Source organism: Aquarana catesbeiana, linkage group LG09 (genome assembly GCF_042186555.1).
Source record: "Aquarana catesbeiana isolate 2022-GZ linkage group LG09, ASM4218655v1, whole genome shotgun sequence".
Taxonomy (NCBI): domain Eukaryota; kingdom Metazoa; phylum Chordata; class Amphibia; order Anura; family Ranidae; genus Aquarana; species Aquarana catesbeiana.
The window spans coordinates 182,537,317-182,550,954 of record NC_133332.1 but is presented as its reverse complement, the minus strand read 5'-3'; the positions used below and the strand labels follow the sequence as shown (position 1 = coordinate 182,550,954).

Here is a 13,638-nt window from a genome sequence, read left to right as displayed (position 1 = left end):
ATAGAACATTGTGAAAGTTTTCCCCCCGACGACCAAGTGGTCTTCTTGCAAACTTACGCAATGGACGAACCAGATCCCTAACAGAATAGGCCAGAGTCATAATTGGTCTGATTAATCCAGAAATGGTCGCAGAAGAAGCACAGTGATCACAGTGAGTCTGACTTCCAAAAAGACTCAGTGGCTGCCAAATATACCCGAATCCCACAAACTACATCCAGGGCAGATAAGGCAAATTTCTTAAGATGTGTTGACCAGGGACACAAGGAAGGCAACACAATCTTCTTATTCAAAGGGAAAACTGAGGAAGGAACGATGGAAGAGGGCGAAGAACCACCTTAACCTTGAGTAACACTGGGTAAGGTGTACGACAAGATAACAACACCCTGCGAGCAGAGGCGATAGCCACCAAGAGGCCACCTTCTGAGACAGAGTAAGCAGTGGAATCTCCCGAATATTTTGAGAGAGGCTTCTGTAGAACCGAAATCCAGATCCCACGGCGGTATAAGAGACCGCACCAGTGGAAACAGACATCGAACCCCTTGAATAAAAAGGTACGCACCAGGGGACGCTGAAGACCACCCAGGCTGACACCTGGCCCTTGACTGTGACTCACACCAGGATATATGCGCCTTCCACATCCGAAGGTAGATCCTCCTAGAGGCAGACTCCCTAGACATCAGCAGCGTCGGAACTGCAGCACCTGGCTCATCACAGCCAGGCCGTTAAAACCAGCGACTCAAAAGCAGATTGAAGAATGGCCCTTGGGACAGTAGATCCTCCCTGAGAGGCAGTCGCCAAGGAACGTTGGTGACCAGGCGCACCCAGACCATGGGTCACCAGAGCGATTGAGGTGCCCACCAGAGGATCCCGTGACCTTGCCAGAAACCTTGGTACCGTTCTGTTGAGCCAGGATGAAAACAGATCTACCTCAGGAGTGCCCCATCGGAGACATGTCCGATGAAACACAGCCTGGTGAAGGGTCCACCCCGTGGTGCAACCATAGCCGACTGAGGCATCCGCCTGTCAGTTTCCACTCCTAGAATGTGTACGTCGGAGAGGGCCAGAACGAGACATTCTGCCCCCGGAGGATACTGGCTGCCAACAACCTCTTTGGCCCGCCCTGGTGATTGACATAAGCCACCGCCGTTGCATTGTCCGACGGGATCCGCATCGGGAGCCCCGAAGTCGATCTGTCCATGATCCAGGACATAGTCTGATCACTCGAAGTTCCATGATATTGCTCGTTAGTTGGGATTCCACCAGCGTCCAACGGCCCTGAGCCGAGATCAGTCTCTGGACACCTCCCCACCCGGACAGACTGGCATTGGTGGTCACCCTGTTCAATAGAAGGGGAGAAAGGATTTACCCCGCCGACGAACTGGAAAGCGAAGCCACCAGACCAGGGAGCCTCTGGTTTCCGGGTTCAGCCGAATCAGATTGTCCATAGACCTCGGGCATTTGTCCCATTATGCCAGGATCTCCCTGAGGGGAGCTTGTATGGAACTGTGCGAATCGCCTCAAAAAGGCAGATACCATCAGACCCAACACCCACATTCAGGTACTCAGGGAGGCCCACCTGCCGGACAACAGTAAATGAAAAAACAGAATGCAACTCCTCGAGTTTCTCCAGAGGAAGAAACACTCTGGCCAGAGCTGAAGCCCAGGTCAGGCTCAGATAATCCAATGTTCTGGAAGGGGCCAAAGCAGACTTCAGATAGTATAGAAGCCAACTGAAAACTGTCAAGGTCTGTCAAGGTATAGGAACTACGTTGCCCCTCAGGGTAGTCAAGGACATGCAGAAGATCGTCCAGGCAGCCCAGCCCGTAACCACGCCAGATCTGGGGCCAACAACTCCTGAACACCCGAGGAGTGGTGGCAAGACCAAAGGGCAACACCACGAGCTGATAATGCTCAGCACCCACAGCAAAACAGAGGAAGTGCTGGGGTCGGGCACATAGTGGAATGCGTAAGCATTTGTGATGTCGATAGAAGCCAGTAAGTCCCTATGATGAAGGGGCAGACGGACATTGGAAGCACAAAAAAAAAAATTATATATTTTTGGGGAACAAGGCCGGAAAACTATCTTGTAACCGGACAAAATCAAGACGTGTAATAATGTCATCTAGGGTATCCCCCCACAATACATGTCTAAACACCACTGCGGAAACAGAGAACTCAACAACCAGGGGAACTGCGGGCAAGTGGCATAGCAGACAACCTGCAGCGCCTAGACCAACAGGTCCGCCAATGCAGCAAAGGCATTGCTCCCCCTCCAGGTATGTCGGCTGGAACATTACAAGCCAGGGAGATTCCTCTATTGGAATCATAGTTGCCTTAAACAACAGAGACAGGAGGGTCCACTACTGGTGGAACAGTCCACTTCTGAAGGAGGGACTCCTCGAAGGGGTACCTCACAGCAAGCGTTTTCAGAAGCACTCGGAAGAAGGGGGCACTTTGGACACTCCCAGTCTGTATGGACAAATTTGGCAAAATAAGAGGGAGAAAGGAACGCTTTCGATAGGCGCAAGGCGGCTTATGGGTGCCAAAGGAAAACCGGCCCTCCGCCGCATCCCCCAGCCCCAATCTTGAAAGGTTCCCGCACAAATGTAATAAGTGCGACAAAGAGCACCTTTTCGTGCACCACTGCAGTTGGAGGAATCATCCTCACTCCTTGGCCACCAACCCCGCAAGATGGGCCACATCCGTGGTGGCAGAGCCAGATATAGGATCGTTCGAGACAGGGGAGGTAGGGGAGGGCTGGAGGTGCCATTTACTAGGCTATATGCCCAAGCTACACCACAAAAAAAAAAAAACTCAGGGAGGGGGCCACCGAGCCCCCCCGTCGCCTGAGGCCCCACTTAGGGGGCGTCGAAGGAAGCCGCCCACACGAGGCACCTCACATGGTGCCCAGGCCGGGCCCCTCACCGGGAACGCCAGGAACACCCTCACCGGGCCCACCTAAAGGACCCCCAAAAAGGAGATCGCCCTCAGAGCCCCCACAGCGCCGCCCCTCTGGTAGAAGGTGGCCAGGAGGCGTAGCAGGCCACAAAAGTCATGGCCTAGATTTTCAGCCGCTTGCCGCGAGTGTGCGGCCCTCGGGGGGACCGGACCGATACAAGCCGCTGAACAGAGGGCGGGCGCCCAAAAAACAGAAATCGTGGCCTCCGCCCCCCAACACTTGGTTGGTAGGCCACAAAGCCATGGCCTAAATTACAGAGGGGGGCCGATCGCGGACTTCTGGTCACCTGCCTCCTAGGCCCAACCACTTCAGCAGGTGGTCCCAAGGGATACCCCCCAGTAACAACCCCGAGGGTGGAAGAGGGGACAGTGTGACCAAAAAGGCACTAAGGCCAGAAGCCCGGGCCTTACCCGGGAAGGGAGGAAGGGGAAGGGAGGAAGGCAAAGGGAGGGAGGGGAACCCCACCCCCCACACCACATCCAGGGTAAAAGGGGAGGGGGCTCCATACTTACCGATCCAGCGAAGCGTGTGGGTAACGCTCCGAGACAGATCCCCTCGCCACCGAAGTGGGGGGGCCGTCTGCCATGAGGAATATTCCGACTCAGGACGAGAAACGGTCGTATGCAGCCTCACAAGACGTTTTACTCGCAGGGCCAGCCCCTGTCCAGTGGGGCTATGTCGCTGCTGACCTAGAGTGTAGCAGCTGTCTGCACGCGCTCGCTGTCCAGACTGGGGAGACCACTGTATCTTAGTGTCCAGCCCATCGCACAGCCCGGCAGTTTATTGCAGATGACCGGAGAAAAATCCAGGAAAAAAGAAAAACAAAAAAAATTCCCAGAATTACTAGGAGATCCCAGCAGGGAACTAGGTCCTTACTCCTGACTAGGCAGAAAAAAAACTGAAGGCCAAAAGCAGAGAGGTGGGTGTATACCACCTAGGACTGCCCATAGGTGTAGACAAGTCTTCTTTTCTGCCTAGTGTCCTACTCCTGTAGGGGGCGGTATAACCTATGGTTCTGCATAATGGAGCGCTGTGTCTGTCAATGAATGAAATAGAAAAAAAGGTTTTCATGGTTTAGACTATGAGCTCCCTCTTTTCTTTATCATACCCCCCTTTTGGAGCATGGAGTTTCATTGTTGCTGGATGACTATGTGGGACATATTTGGTGGAAAGATCCCTGGTGCCCATGAGAGCTGCAAATAGATATAAATGCGCATTTGCTGGTTTTATGATCACCCATTAGTCGTGGTGAGCGATTTAGCAACACTGAAAATGGGGTATGTTATCTGTTTGAGTGGAGGTGGGATTTTCAGCTTTTTCTTTCACTTTGCATGTGGACTTTTTGAAGATTTTTTTTATACATGGGACAATTTACTTAGTTGAAGATATATGAATTATCGCTTGATTTGTATTATATTTATGATATTTAAATATTGTTTATGAACAGGACACTTGTTTATTTTTTTGAAGATAATCTACGAATTGCCGTTTTGATGTTTAGTATATTTATGATGTGTAACCACAAAATATTATTTTCTGGTGTCTTAATGCTTTATTATTATGAATATATAAGCACGGTTTAATGTTACACAGTACACATAGTGGTGATAGCGCTTTGTATACTTACAGAACAAACCACTGAACAGCGAACAGAATACATACCTGTTTGAAGAGCTGTTTCCATTGTTTGCAGCAACTTTTGGTGTTGCATTAGCAGCCTTGGTAATAACTTTTGCAGCACTCTGAGATTTTTCCTTTAATTTTTCTAGGATTTGAAGAAAAAAAAAAAATACACACATTAAAACACTAAACATCTTAGGAAACAAAATAACACAAAAGCAAATGATTTACAAAACTGGAGATAGGGGGAAGCCAATTAAGTATTTGTGGATTAATGCAAATCTTGCACTGCAATAAGGTTATTAGTACCTGGACAAATGGTTACAAAATATGTTCTCTTTTTAATAAATTTACACAGTTTGATTTGTGACAGCTTTAGCTTAACAATTACTTTGATTAAAACTGTAAAATTACATTACAGAGTCTGAATACCATTACTCACCAGCATCCTCAGCAGTGCTTTCTTCAGGCTTAACTGTGTTTACCATGACTGACACAGATTGACTGACAGTACCCGGACCATTCTGTACTTGAGCTGGAATGACACTCCTGGCAGGAGGATCTTTGTGATGAAATTCATTTTCAGGTACCATGAAAGGTTTCCTGCTTTTCAACTGTCCAGAGTAGCTGCAATTCGCACAAAGTGTTAAATACAGCAAGACATCCATGCACCAAAATATAATTCCTGTGAGGCTGTGTGTTAAATTGTTACCTCTATTTTAAAAATAATGTTTTAACGTTAAAGTGAAGAGAACCCAAAGAGTACAAATATTCTGAATCACTGTATACAGCAGTTATAGCAATCTTAAGCATTCGGGTTTACATTTTTGAAGTAAACTTTGTAAAACAAAAAAGTTAATCTTTTCAGGATAGAAATGTATTTAGCAAAATATTTCAGTAGTAAAGTGCTCTTTAAAATTTGTCATGGGACTGAAACTGATGTTTAAGAACTCTTGAGAGCAAAGAACTCAAACACACCAAATTCCTTTTGCCTACTGCTGTTGAGTATTGATGATTATAAGCTCACCATAAATCAAAGGTGGGTGCTTTCCTAAATATAACAGATACTGCAATATTTCAGGAATTTTGTCTCAATGTCATGAAGGTACCTGCTTACCGCTAATATTTAAGGGTTACCAATCTCTACATGGATGTTGACCTGCTCAGATTGGTTTCTAGAAAACAAAGCCTGCCAAATTCTAAATATAAAAACTGTCAATAACAGAATAAATTAATAAAAAATAATTTTATCAATTAAAGAGCTCCTTTTCTCAAAGATTTTACCCCATGGCCAATGCATATAGATCAGGTCGTTTCTCCTTCTCCTCTTGACAGATTTTGTGCACTCTTCGCTCCAAAGCTTGTCCCAGATTAAGGACTTTGGGATACCATGGTAAAATTTTAGTGAGTACAATAAGAATATTCCTGATGTGAGTAAATTCGCCAGTTTCAAGACAATGAACCGAAGCCTGCAAAAAAGATACAGGCAAAACAGGTTGTAGCTGTTTACAAAAGAAATAGACATGGACAACATGGAAAACTGCAGCCTGTGCTCGGTAACAATTCAAAATCAGCTGTGTACCAGTATATTTCCTTATTTTTCTTTTGGGATAGAGAATCTGTCACTTTTGCTTATTGGAAACATAATATACAGCAATAAGTTAGAAGTTCACTATCCAACAAACCTTGCAAATCTAGGTAAATCACAGTAGTAGGTAAAATCACAACCCTCCTGCAGTCCCTGGGAGTATTTATTGAATTCTACATGCCAATTTCCTCTCTCTGCTTCTTTTATCACCAATTACATTTAAACGTCCAAGGTATGATTCAATTAGATTCAGTGCTGAGAGAAACCTCTACATCAGGAGTGCCCAACCACATGTGACCCACAGAGCCCTCTCAGGTGGCCCGCAAGCTCATGCTCTCGGATGGTGGGTCAGCATGCCCAGATCGCGATCAACAGGTTGTTGACCCGCCATCCCAGAACATTAGAGTGCATGGAGCTGGTGGCAGAGTAAGCATGCAGCCACGGAGGGAGCAGGAGCTGCATAAGTTGATGCTTCCTCCTCCCTTTTAAAAAGAGGTTATTAGGCTGCTTTCACACCGATCCACAGGTGCAGCACAGTGCACCTGTGGCTTTCCTGCCGGTTAGCTGCACTGAACCATAGTCTATTATATCCTACGAGTTTGATGTGCTTTCTGAAAGTGCACCAAAACTCCTAAATGTACTGTGTGCTTTTAGACAGTTCACCACACCCGCAAAACATAATAGACGTCTATGGCAAAGCGCAGCTAACTCGTAGGAAAGCCACAGGTGCACGGCATCACTTCAGCCTTATAGGTGGCTCAGGACAGTAAGTGCTTGCTTACATTTGTGGCTTGAGGGGGCGGTAAAACCCCATAGTTCAATGTCGCCCGTGACCAGTTACCAAATCACTTAAGTGGCCCTCACTCTTCGAGAGGTTGAGCACCCCTATTCTAAGTATAGAGGCTTTCTGTATGTGAGAGAAAGACATGCAATGGCTCTCCTCTCCAGATTAACAGATTAGGGACAAGGACTGACTGTTTGCGTCTTAAAGAGTAACTAATTTCTGTCTGGAAAGCACCTCAATATTACAAATATATAAAGCTATAGTTACAAGTGTCTTTTTACTATTAATTTATAATAAGGCATATACGCTGATCAGCCATGAACTTTATGACCGCACACCTTATATTGAGTAGGTCCCCCTTTTGCTGCCAAAACAGTCCTGACCTGTCAAGGCATGGAAGTCATTGGACGTCTAGCAAATCCTTTGAGTGCTGTAAGTTGCAAGGTGGGGCTTCCATGGATTGGACTTATTTTTTCCAGTACACCCCACAGATGCACGACTGGATTGAGATCTGGAGAATTTGAAGGTCAAGTCAACATCTCAAACTCATTGTGTTCCTTAAACCATTCTGGAACCATTTTTTGCAGTGTGGCAGAGTGCACTTTCTTGCTGAAAGAGGTCACTGCCAACAGCGAATACCGTTTCCACAAAGGGATATACTTGGTCAGTAACAATGTTTAGGTAGGTGGTACGTGTCAAACATCCACATATATGGTAGGACCTAAGGTTTCCCCGCAGAGCATCACACTACCTTCTTCCCATACTACACCCTGGTGTCAGCTCTTCCCCAGGTAAGGGACAACATACGCACCCAGTCATCCACATAACGTAAAAGAAAACGTGAAGCTTCAGACCAGTCCACCTTCTTTTATTGCTCCGTGGTCCAGTTCAGATGCCCATTGTAAAAGCTTTTGGCTGTGGACCAGGGTCAACAGGGGCACTCCAACTACTCTGCAGCTACGCAGCCACATACACAGCAATTTGCGATGCCCATGTTTTGGCTATAAACACATCAGCCTCGGACAACTTGTTTGCTGTTTAAAATATCCCACTCACTTTCAGATGCCATTCACTTTACCTGTCATTGGCCATAATGTTGTGGCTGATTAATGTAAAATGTACAATTAAAGCAAACCAAAATTAGAAAATGCAAAAAAAAAAAAAAAAGCTAGTGTGTTTCTTTAAAAAGCAGAAGGATGGAAACAAAATTAGAACACATGACTGCTCTGAAGTGTATCTAGAACAAAAAAAAAAAAAATGAAGAATAGGTGATTGGGCCTTTACAAAAACAACAATATTTAAGGACAGAAAAGCAGGAAATGTTGCTTGTGTAATTTTTTTAAGCTGAAAATTACCTTTGTTAATTTATAATGCCATTTGTGAACTACATGACGGAAATTCTCATAATCCAGCTGGTCTGCCTTATTACCACCATCAAAATTGGACGCCCTTAAAATCGTAACAAATCCTGGATAGCTACCACAATCCTAAAAAGGAAATTGAAAATAAGAAAGTTAGGAATTTTGAAAAAGATGAAAATGGGAGCAAGGGGCAATTGAGCTGAATTTGAATAATGTCTGAAAACATTTCATTTGCTCAGGTTTGTAAACAGCACAATACTCAGGAATGACAAGACTGCAAACTCACATGATTAGCACATTTCAAAGTGTACACACACTAACTGACAATCAGAGCCCTCATGAGAATGTGTTACTAGCAGATGAGGTTAATGAGGTGCAGTGGCACAGCTAGGATTAGAAGAACAACGTACTGCAGCAACAGCAGATGCCGCCCTCCTTCCAGCCCTTGGCTGCTATACAGACCATGGCTCTAGAGAGGGCTCTACACAATTGTTTAACACAAATATATATCAGCACCCAGACTTAAAATGCAAAGCTCTTAGAAATGTTCTAGGCTGCTAGGGTTAAGAAATTGTTCCTAAAGTATTTTAAGAGACACTAAATAAAGAGCTGTTCTAACTAATATGATTGGAGTCACTTGAGAAATGAGCGGCATAGGAAAAAATCCTCATTTTGGAAGATGCAGTAGTCAATATTCATAGACATGCAGTGAGTGAGGACTGCATGCAGTGTCTAAGGATCTTGAAAGCAAAGTCATTTATAAAACCATGCATAGGGACTGTGGCATAAATTTATCCGATCACCTTGTAAAACGAACCAAACCAAACCATTCAGTCCAAAATTAGAAATGAAAGGCAAAACAATTGTGTATAGATAAAAAAAAAAAAAAAAAAAACACCATTATAAGTAACTCCACGCCCCCCCCCCCCCTTTTTTTTTTAATATAAGAGATCATATCCCCTCTGTTCTCGGATGCATAAGAGCCGAATACTTATTCATAGAACCAAATACTTTTTCATGATACAGCGGGCACAGATAAGGAACATGAAATGTTGGGGTAATAAATCCTTAATCTAAATTCTCTAGAATGGGGCCATACCAAAACATACCAAAATACAGCCTTGCCTAACTAAAGCCCCATACACACGATAGGACTTTGTACAAACTTTCCTGTACATTTTTGTACAAAGGGCGTTGGCCATAAGTTTGTATTGCATACAGACGGCAGCCAACTTTCACCAAATCACGTGGTTTTTCAGCTCTTTACCACCACCCTTTGGTCAACTTCTGTATTGTTGTCTGATATTGTGTCAATCTCGCGCGCTTTTATCGGCAAGACTGACACCTTGCGAGCCGGGTTCACACTGGTGCAGGGATGCGACTTGGATCCTCGCCAATGCCAGGCACTGTGTTTGGAATGAATCTTGAGGGGGAACTCCACGCCAAATTTTAAATAAAAAACTGGCATGGGTTCCCCTCTGGGGGCATACCAGGCCCTTAGGGTCTGGTATGGATTTTAAGGGGAACCCCTACGCCGAAAAAACGGCGTGGGGGTCCCCCCGAATTCATACCAGACTCTTATTCGAGCACACAGCCCGGCCGGTCAGGAAAGGGGGTGGGGATGAGCGAGCCCCCCCCCCCTTCCTGAGCCGTACCAGGCCGCATGCCCTCAACATGGGGGTGGGTGCTTTGGGGGAGGGGGGCGCAGCACCTTGTCCCCATGTTGATGAGGACAAGGGCCTCTTCCCGACAACCCTGGCCGTTGGTTGTCGGGGTCTGCGGGCAGGGGGGGGCTTATCGGAATCCAGGAGCCCCCTTTAATAAGGGGGCCCCCAGATCCCGACCCCCGGGTGTGGTGCACAGGTTTTTAAAGCAATTTATTAGTTAGCTCCGGGGTCTTCTTCCGACTTCGGGGGTCTTCTTCCGACTTCGCCGCTCTCTGCGGCCTGTTCTCCCGGTGTCCGGTTCTTGTGCCGACTCCTCTGCTATCTTCTGCCGCTCTTTTGCTAGCGGTGGCCCGGACTTCTGCGTTGCCTTCTTCCCTCTTCTCTTCTTCCGATGTTGACACGACGCTCTCTCCGGCTTTAATGCTGTCTGAGCGCTCCGCTATGACTTATATAGGCGGTGACCACGCCCCCCTATAACATCACAGTTCCGGGGCATGCTGGGACTGTGAGGTCATAAGGGGGTGTGGTCATGTCATCCTATGACCACGCCCCCTTGTGACCTCACAGTTCCAGCATGCCCCGGGACTGTGATGTCATAGGGGGGCGGGGTCACCGCCTATATAAGTCATTGCGGAGCGCTCCACACAGCATTACAGCGGGAGAGAGCGTTGTGTCAACATAGGAAGAAGAGAAGAGGGGAGAAGACGACGCAGATGTCCGGGCCACCGCTAGGAAAAGAGCGGGAAAAGAGCAGAAGATAGCGGAGGAGCCCGGCAGAAGAACCGAAGAGCGGGAGAAGAGGCCGAACACCAGGAGAAGACGCCGGAGAGACCCCCGAAGTCGGAAGAAGACCCCCGGAGCTGCATATTAAATTACTTTGAACCTTGTGTAGTGTGTTTCTTTATGGACGCTTTTTTCCCTAGGTTAATGGGTAGGGGTACTGGTATGAATTTGGGGGGGACCACCACGCCGTTTTTTCAGAGTAGGGGTTACCCTTATCCATACCAGACCTAAGGGCCTGGTACGCCCCCAGAGGGGAATTCCCTCTTGCGCTCGCCGCAATAGGAAAATGTGTTTTTTCTATTGCAGCTAGCGCCAGATGTACAAAACCCTGTCACCGAGAACCAGCGTGATGGGTTCACGCTGGAAACATTCTCGTGGCTGCGTACTGCAGTTTGTACAAAAGTCCGATGCTTTTGTGTACACACGATCGGACTTTGCTCCATCTGACTTTTGTTGCAGAAGGTTTGTGCGTTCACACAGCCAACAAAAGTCCGATGGAAACAGAAAAAGATTGTCCGATGGAGCGTACACACAGTCAGATGTTGTTCCAAAACAGCTAATTTGCATGTTTGTTGTCAAAAAGTCCGATCGTGTGTACGGGCCTTAAGTTTTTTAAGTGATTGGGAAAAGCACAGATAGATAAAAGAAAGGAGCAAAAACATAGCATAGTACCAGACTACAGAACACATTATTACAAGCTTGTAAGATAAAATTAATAAAGCAAGGCTGTAAATGGGCTGAGATCATAGGCTTAGTGCTTGCATCTTGTAAATGCATGTTTTTATACATATATCCCTTTGCAATAGCATGTTGAAAAGCAGGGGAAAAAAAATAGGATTTTTATTACAGCTTACCTGTAAAATCCTTTTCTTGGAGTACATCATGGGACACAGAGCCTTAAAGGGGTTGTAAAGATTCTTGTTTTTTCACCTCAAGGCATAGGATGCCTTGGAGGTGAAAAAATACCTAGCAATGATGCCCCCCCGTCTACATACCTGAGCCCGTTCAACCTGCTGTGCGCGCCCCCCCAGCGTCCTCTTCTCCACGAAGTCTGGCCATTGATTAGATAGATAGGATAGATTGATAGCAGCGCACCCACTAGCTCGCGCTGCTGTCAATCATGTCCAATAATGCGGGCCGCCAGGGGGCGGGCCCGCGTCATAAACGCTGTATCTATGGACGCAGCATGTATGACAGGGAGCACGCCCACAAGCTAACCCCCTCGGGATAGAGCTTCACAGAGGGAGGTTAGCTATTGCGGGGAGGAGCCGAGACAGCCGCCGAGGGACTCCAGAACAGGAGGATCGGGGCCACTCTGTGCAAAACTAACTGCACAGTGGAGGTAAGTATAACATGTTTGTTATTTAAAAAAAACAAAAAACAAACCCATACAACCCCTTTAAGTAATTACTTAATGGGTTATAGGCCACCTTCAGGTGTTGACACTGGTAAACCCAATCAAAGGAAGTTTACTCCCTATATAACCCCTCCTTCTTCCAGGAGCACATCAGTTTTTGTAGCAAAGCAATGTACTTGTATCCCAAAAGAGGGGCGGGACCTCTGTGTGCCATGATGTACTCCAAGAAAAGGATTTTACAGGTAAGCTGTAATAAAAATCCTATTTTCTTTATCGTACATCATTGGACACAGAGCCTTAAGTAATTACTTAATGGGATGTCCCGTAGTAATGCCACATAAGGGGTGAGAGAAAACAACCCGCAGGGTACACCCAGACTTGAGGATCTATACTGCTGCTTGCAGCACACTGCGCCCGAAGGAGATATCCTCATACCTCCTTACATCCACATGATAAAATTTTGAGAATGTATGCATTGAAGACCAAGTTGCCGCCTTACAGATCTGAGCCATGGAGGCTTGATGATGCACTGCCCAAGAAGCACTAACCCACCTGGTAGAATGCACCTTAACTTGAAAAGGGGGAATCTTACCCCTTAAATCATAAGTTTGAATGATCACTTGCCGAATTAACAGAAAATCCAAACCAATTTTCACCCATGATGGCAGGTTACATTTAGCAAACCTTCAAGGACTGGGTCCGTAAGAATGGGGTCCAACTGCCTCGGGCCTTGTATAAGCACCCCATCAGGAGGCTTGAGGTAATGTAACAAGACCTAAGCCCTGGGTTTTTGGGGTCCAGCCCTACAAAGAGAGCCATTACAGGCAAAACCTCGTGCTTCGCATAAGGGGTCCCAGGTACCATCCACTTTAGGCCTCAGTGGCACTTCTGGATGGATCTGGCTTCTTTTTATGGAGGAATTTAAATTAAGCATGGATCCCTCCTGGAGCTTCTCAGAGCACTTCTTCACTCATGACCAAAACCTTAGACACTGGCGAAAAAACTGATGTGCTCCTGGAAGGAGGAGGGGTTATATAGGGAGTAAACTTCCTTTGATTGGGTTTACCAGTGTCAACACCTGAAGGTGGCCTATAACCCATTAAGTAATTACTTAAGGCTCTGTGTCCCATGACGTACGATAAAGAAAGGTACTTATTAGTAAAACTCTAGTCAGGTTTTAGACCGACTGCTGTGCAACGGCACATCCAAGCATTGTATGCATACAGGTCCAGGCATACATCTCTGACATAATGTTAATCCTTAGCAATCTCCAGTGTGTTTACATTTATCATCCATATAGCCAGTTTAATTATGTAGTGGACTATACAAACAATGGCACAAGGATGAGAACATTTTGACAGTGCGAGTTTTGTACTACAACAGAGTCCAGTTCTGTAAAGCCTCTCTTTATACACACTGAATACAGAACAGCAGCACAGGATTTTACACAGCTCAAAGACCGTATACAGAGATATGAGGAATGAAACAGAATGCTTCACTGAATATTGACATGAATGGC

General features: G+C 46.3%; 1 protein-coding gene across 1 annotated transcript in view; it reads right to left on the bottom strand.

The window, feature by feature from the left end:
* The window catches only part of THOC2 (THO complex subunit 2), a 251,420-nt gene that overhangs the window by 100,414 nt on the left and 137,368 nt on the right, over positions 1-13,638 (bottom strand). The window contains exons 27-30 of the mRNA XM_073599433.1: positions 8,307-8,438; positions 5,864-6,048; positions 5,022-5,206; positions 4,622-4,724 (exon numbers count right to left, since the gene is read on the bottom strand). Of these exons, the coding sequence (XP_073455534.1) occupies positions 4,622-4,724; positions 5,022-5,206; positions 5,864-6,048; positions 8,307-8,438 (605 nt within the window). The remainder of the gene's footprint in view (positions 1-4,621; positions 4,725-5,021; positions 5,207-5,863; positions 6,049-8,306; positions 8,439-13,638) is intronic.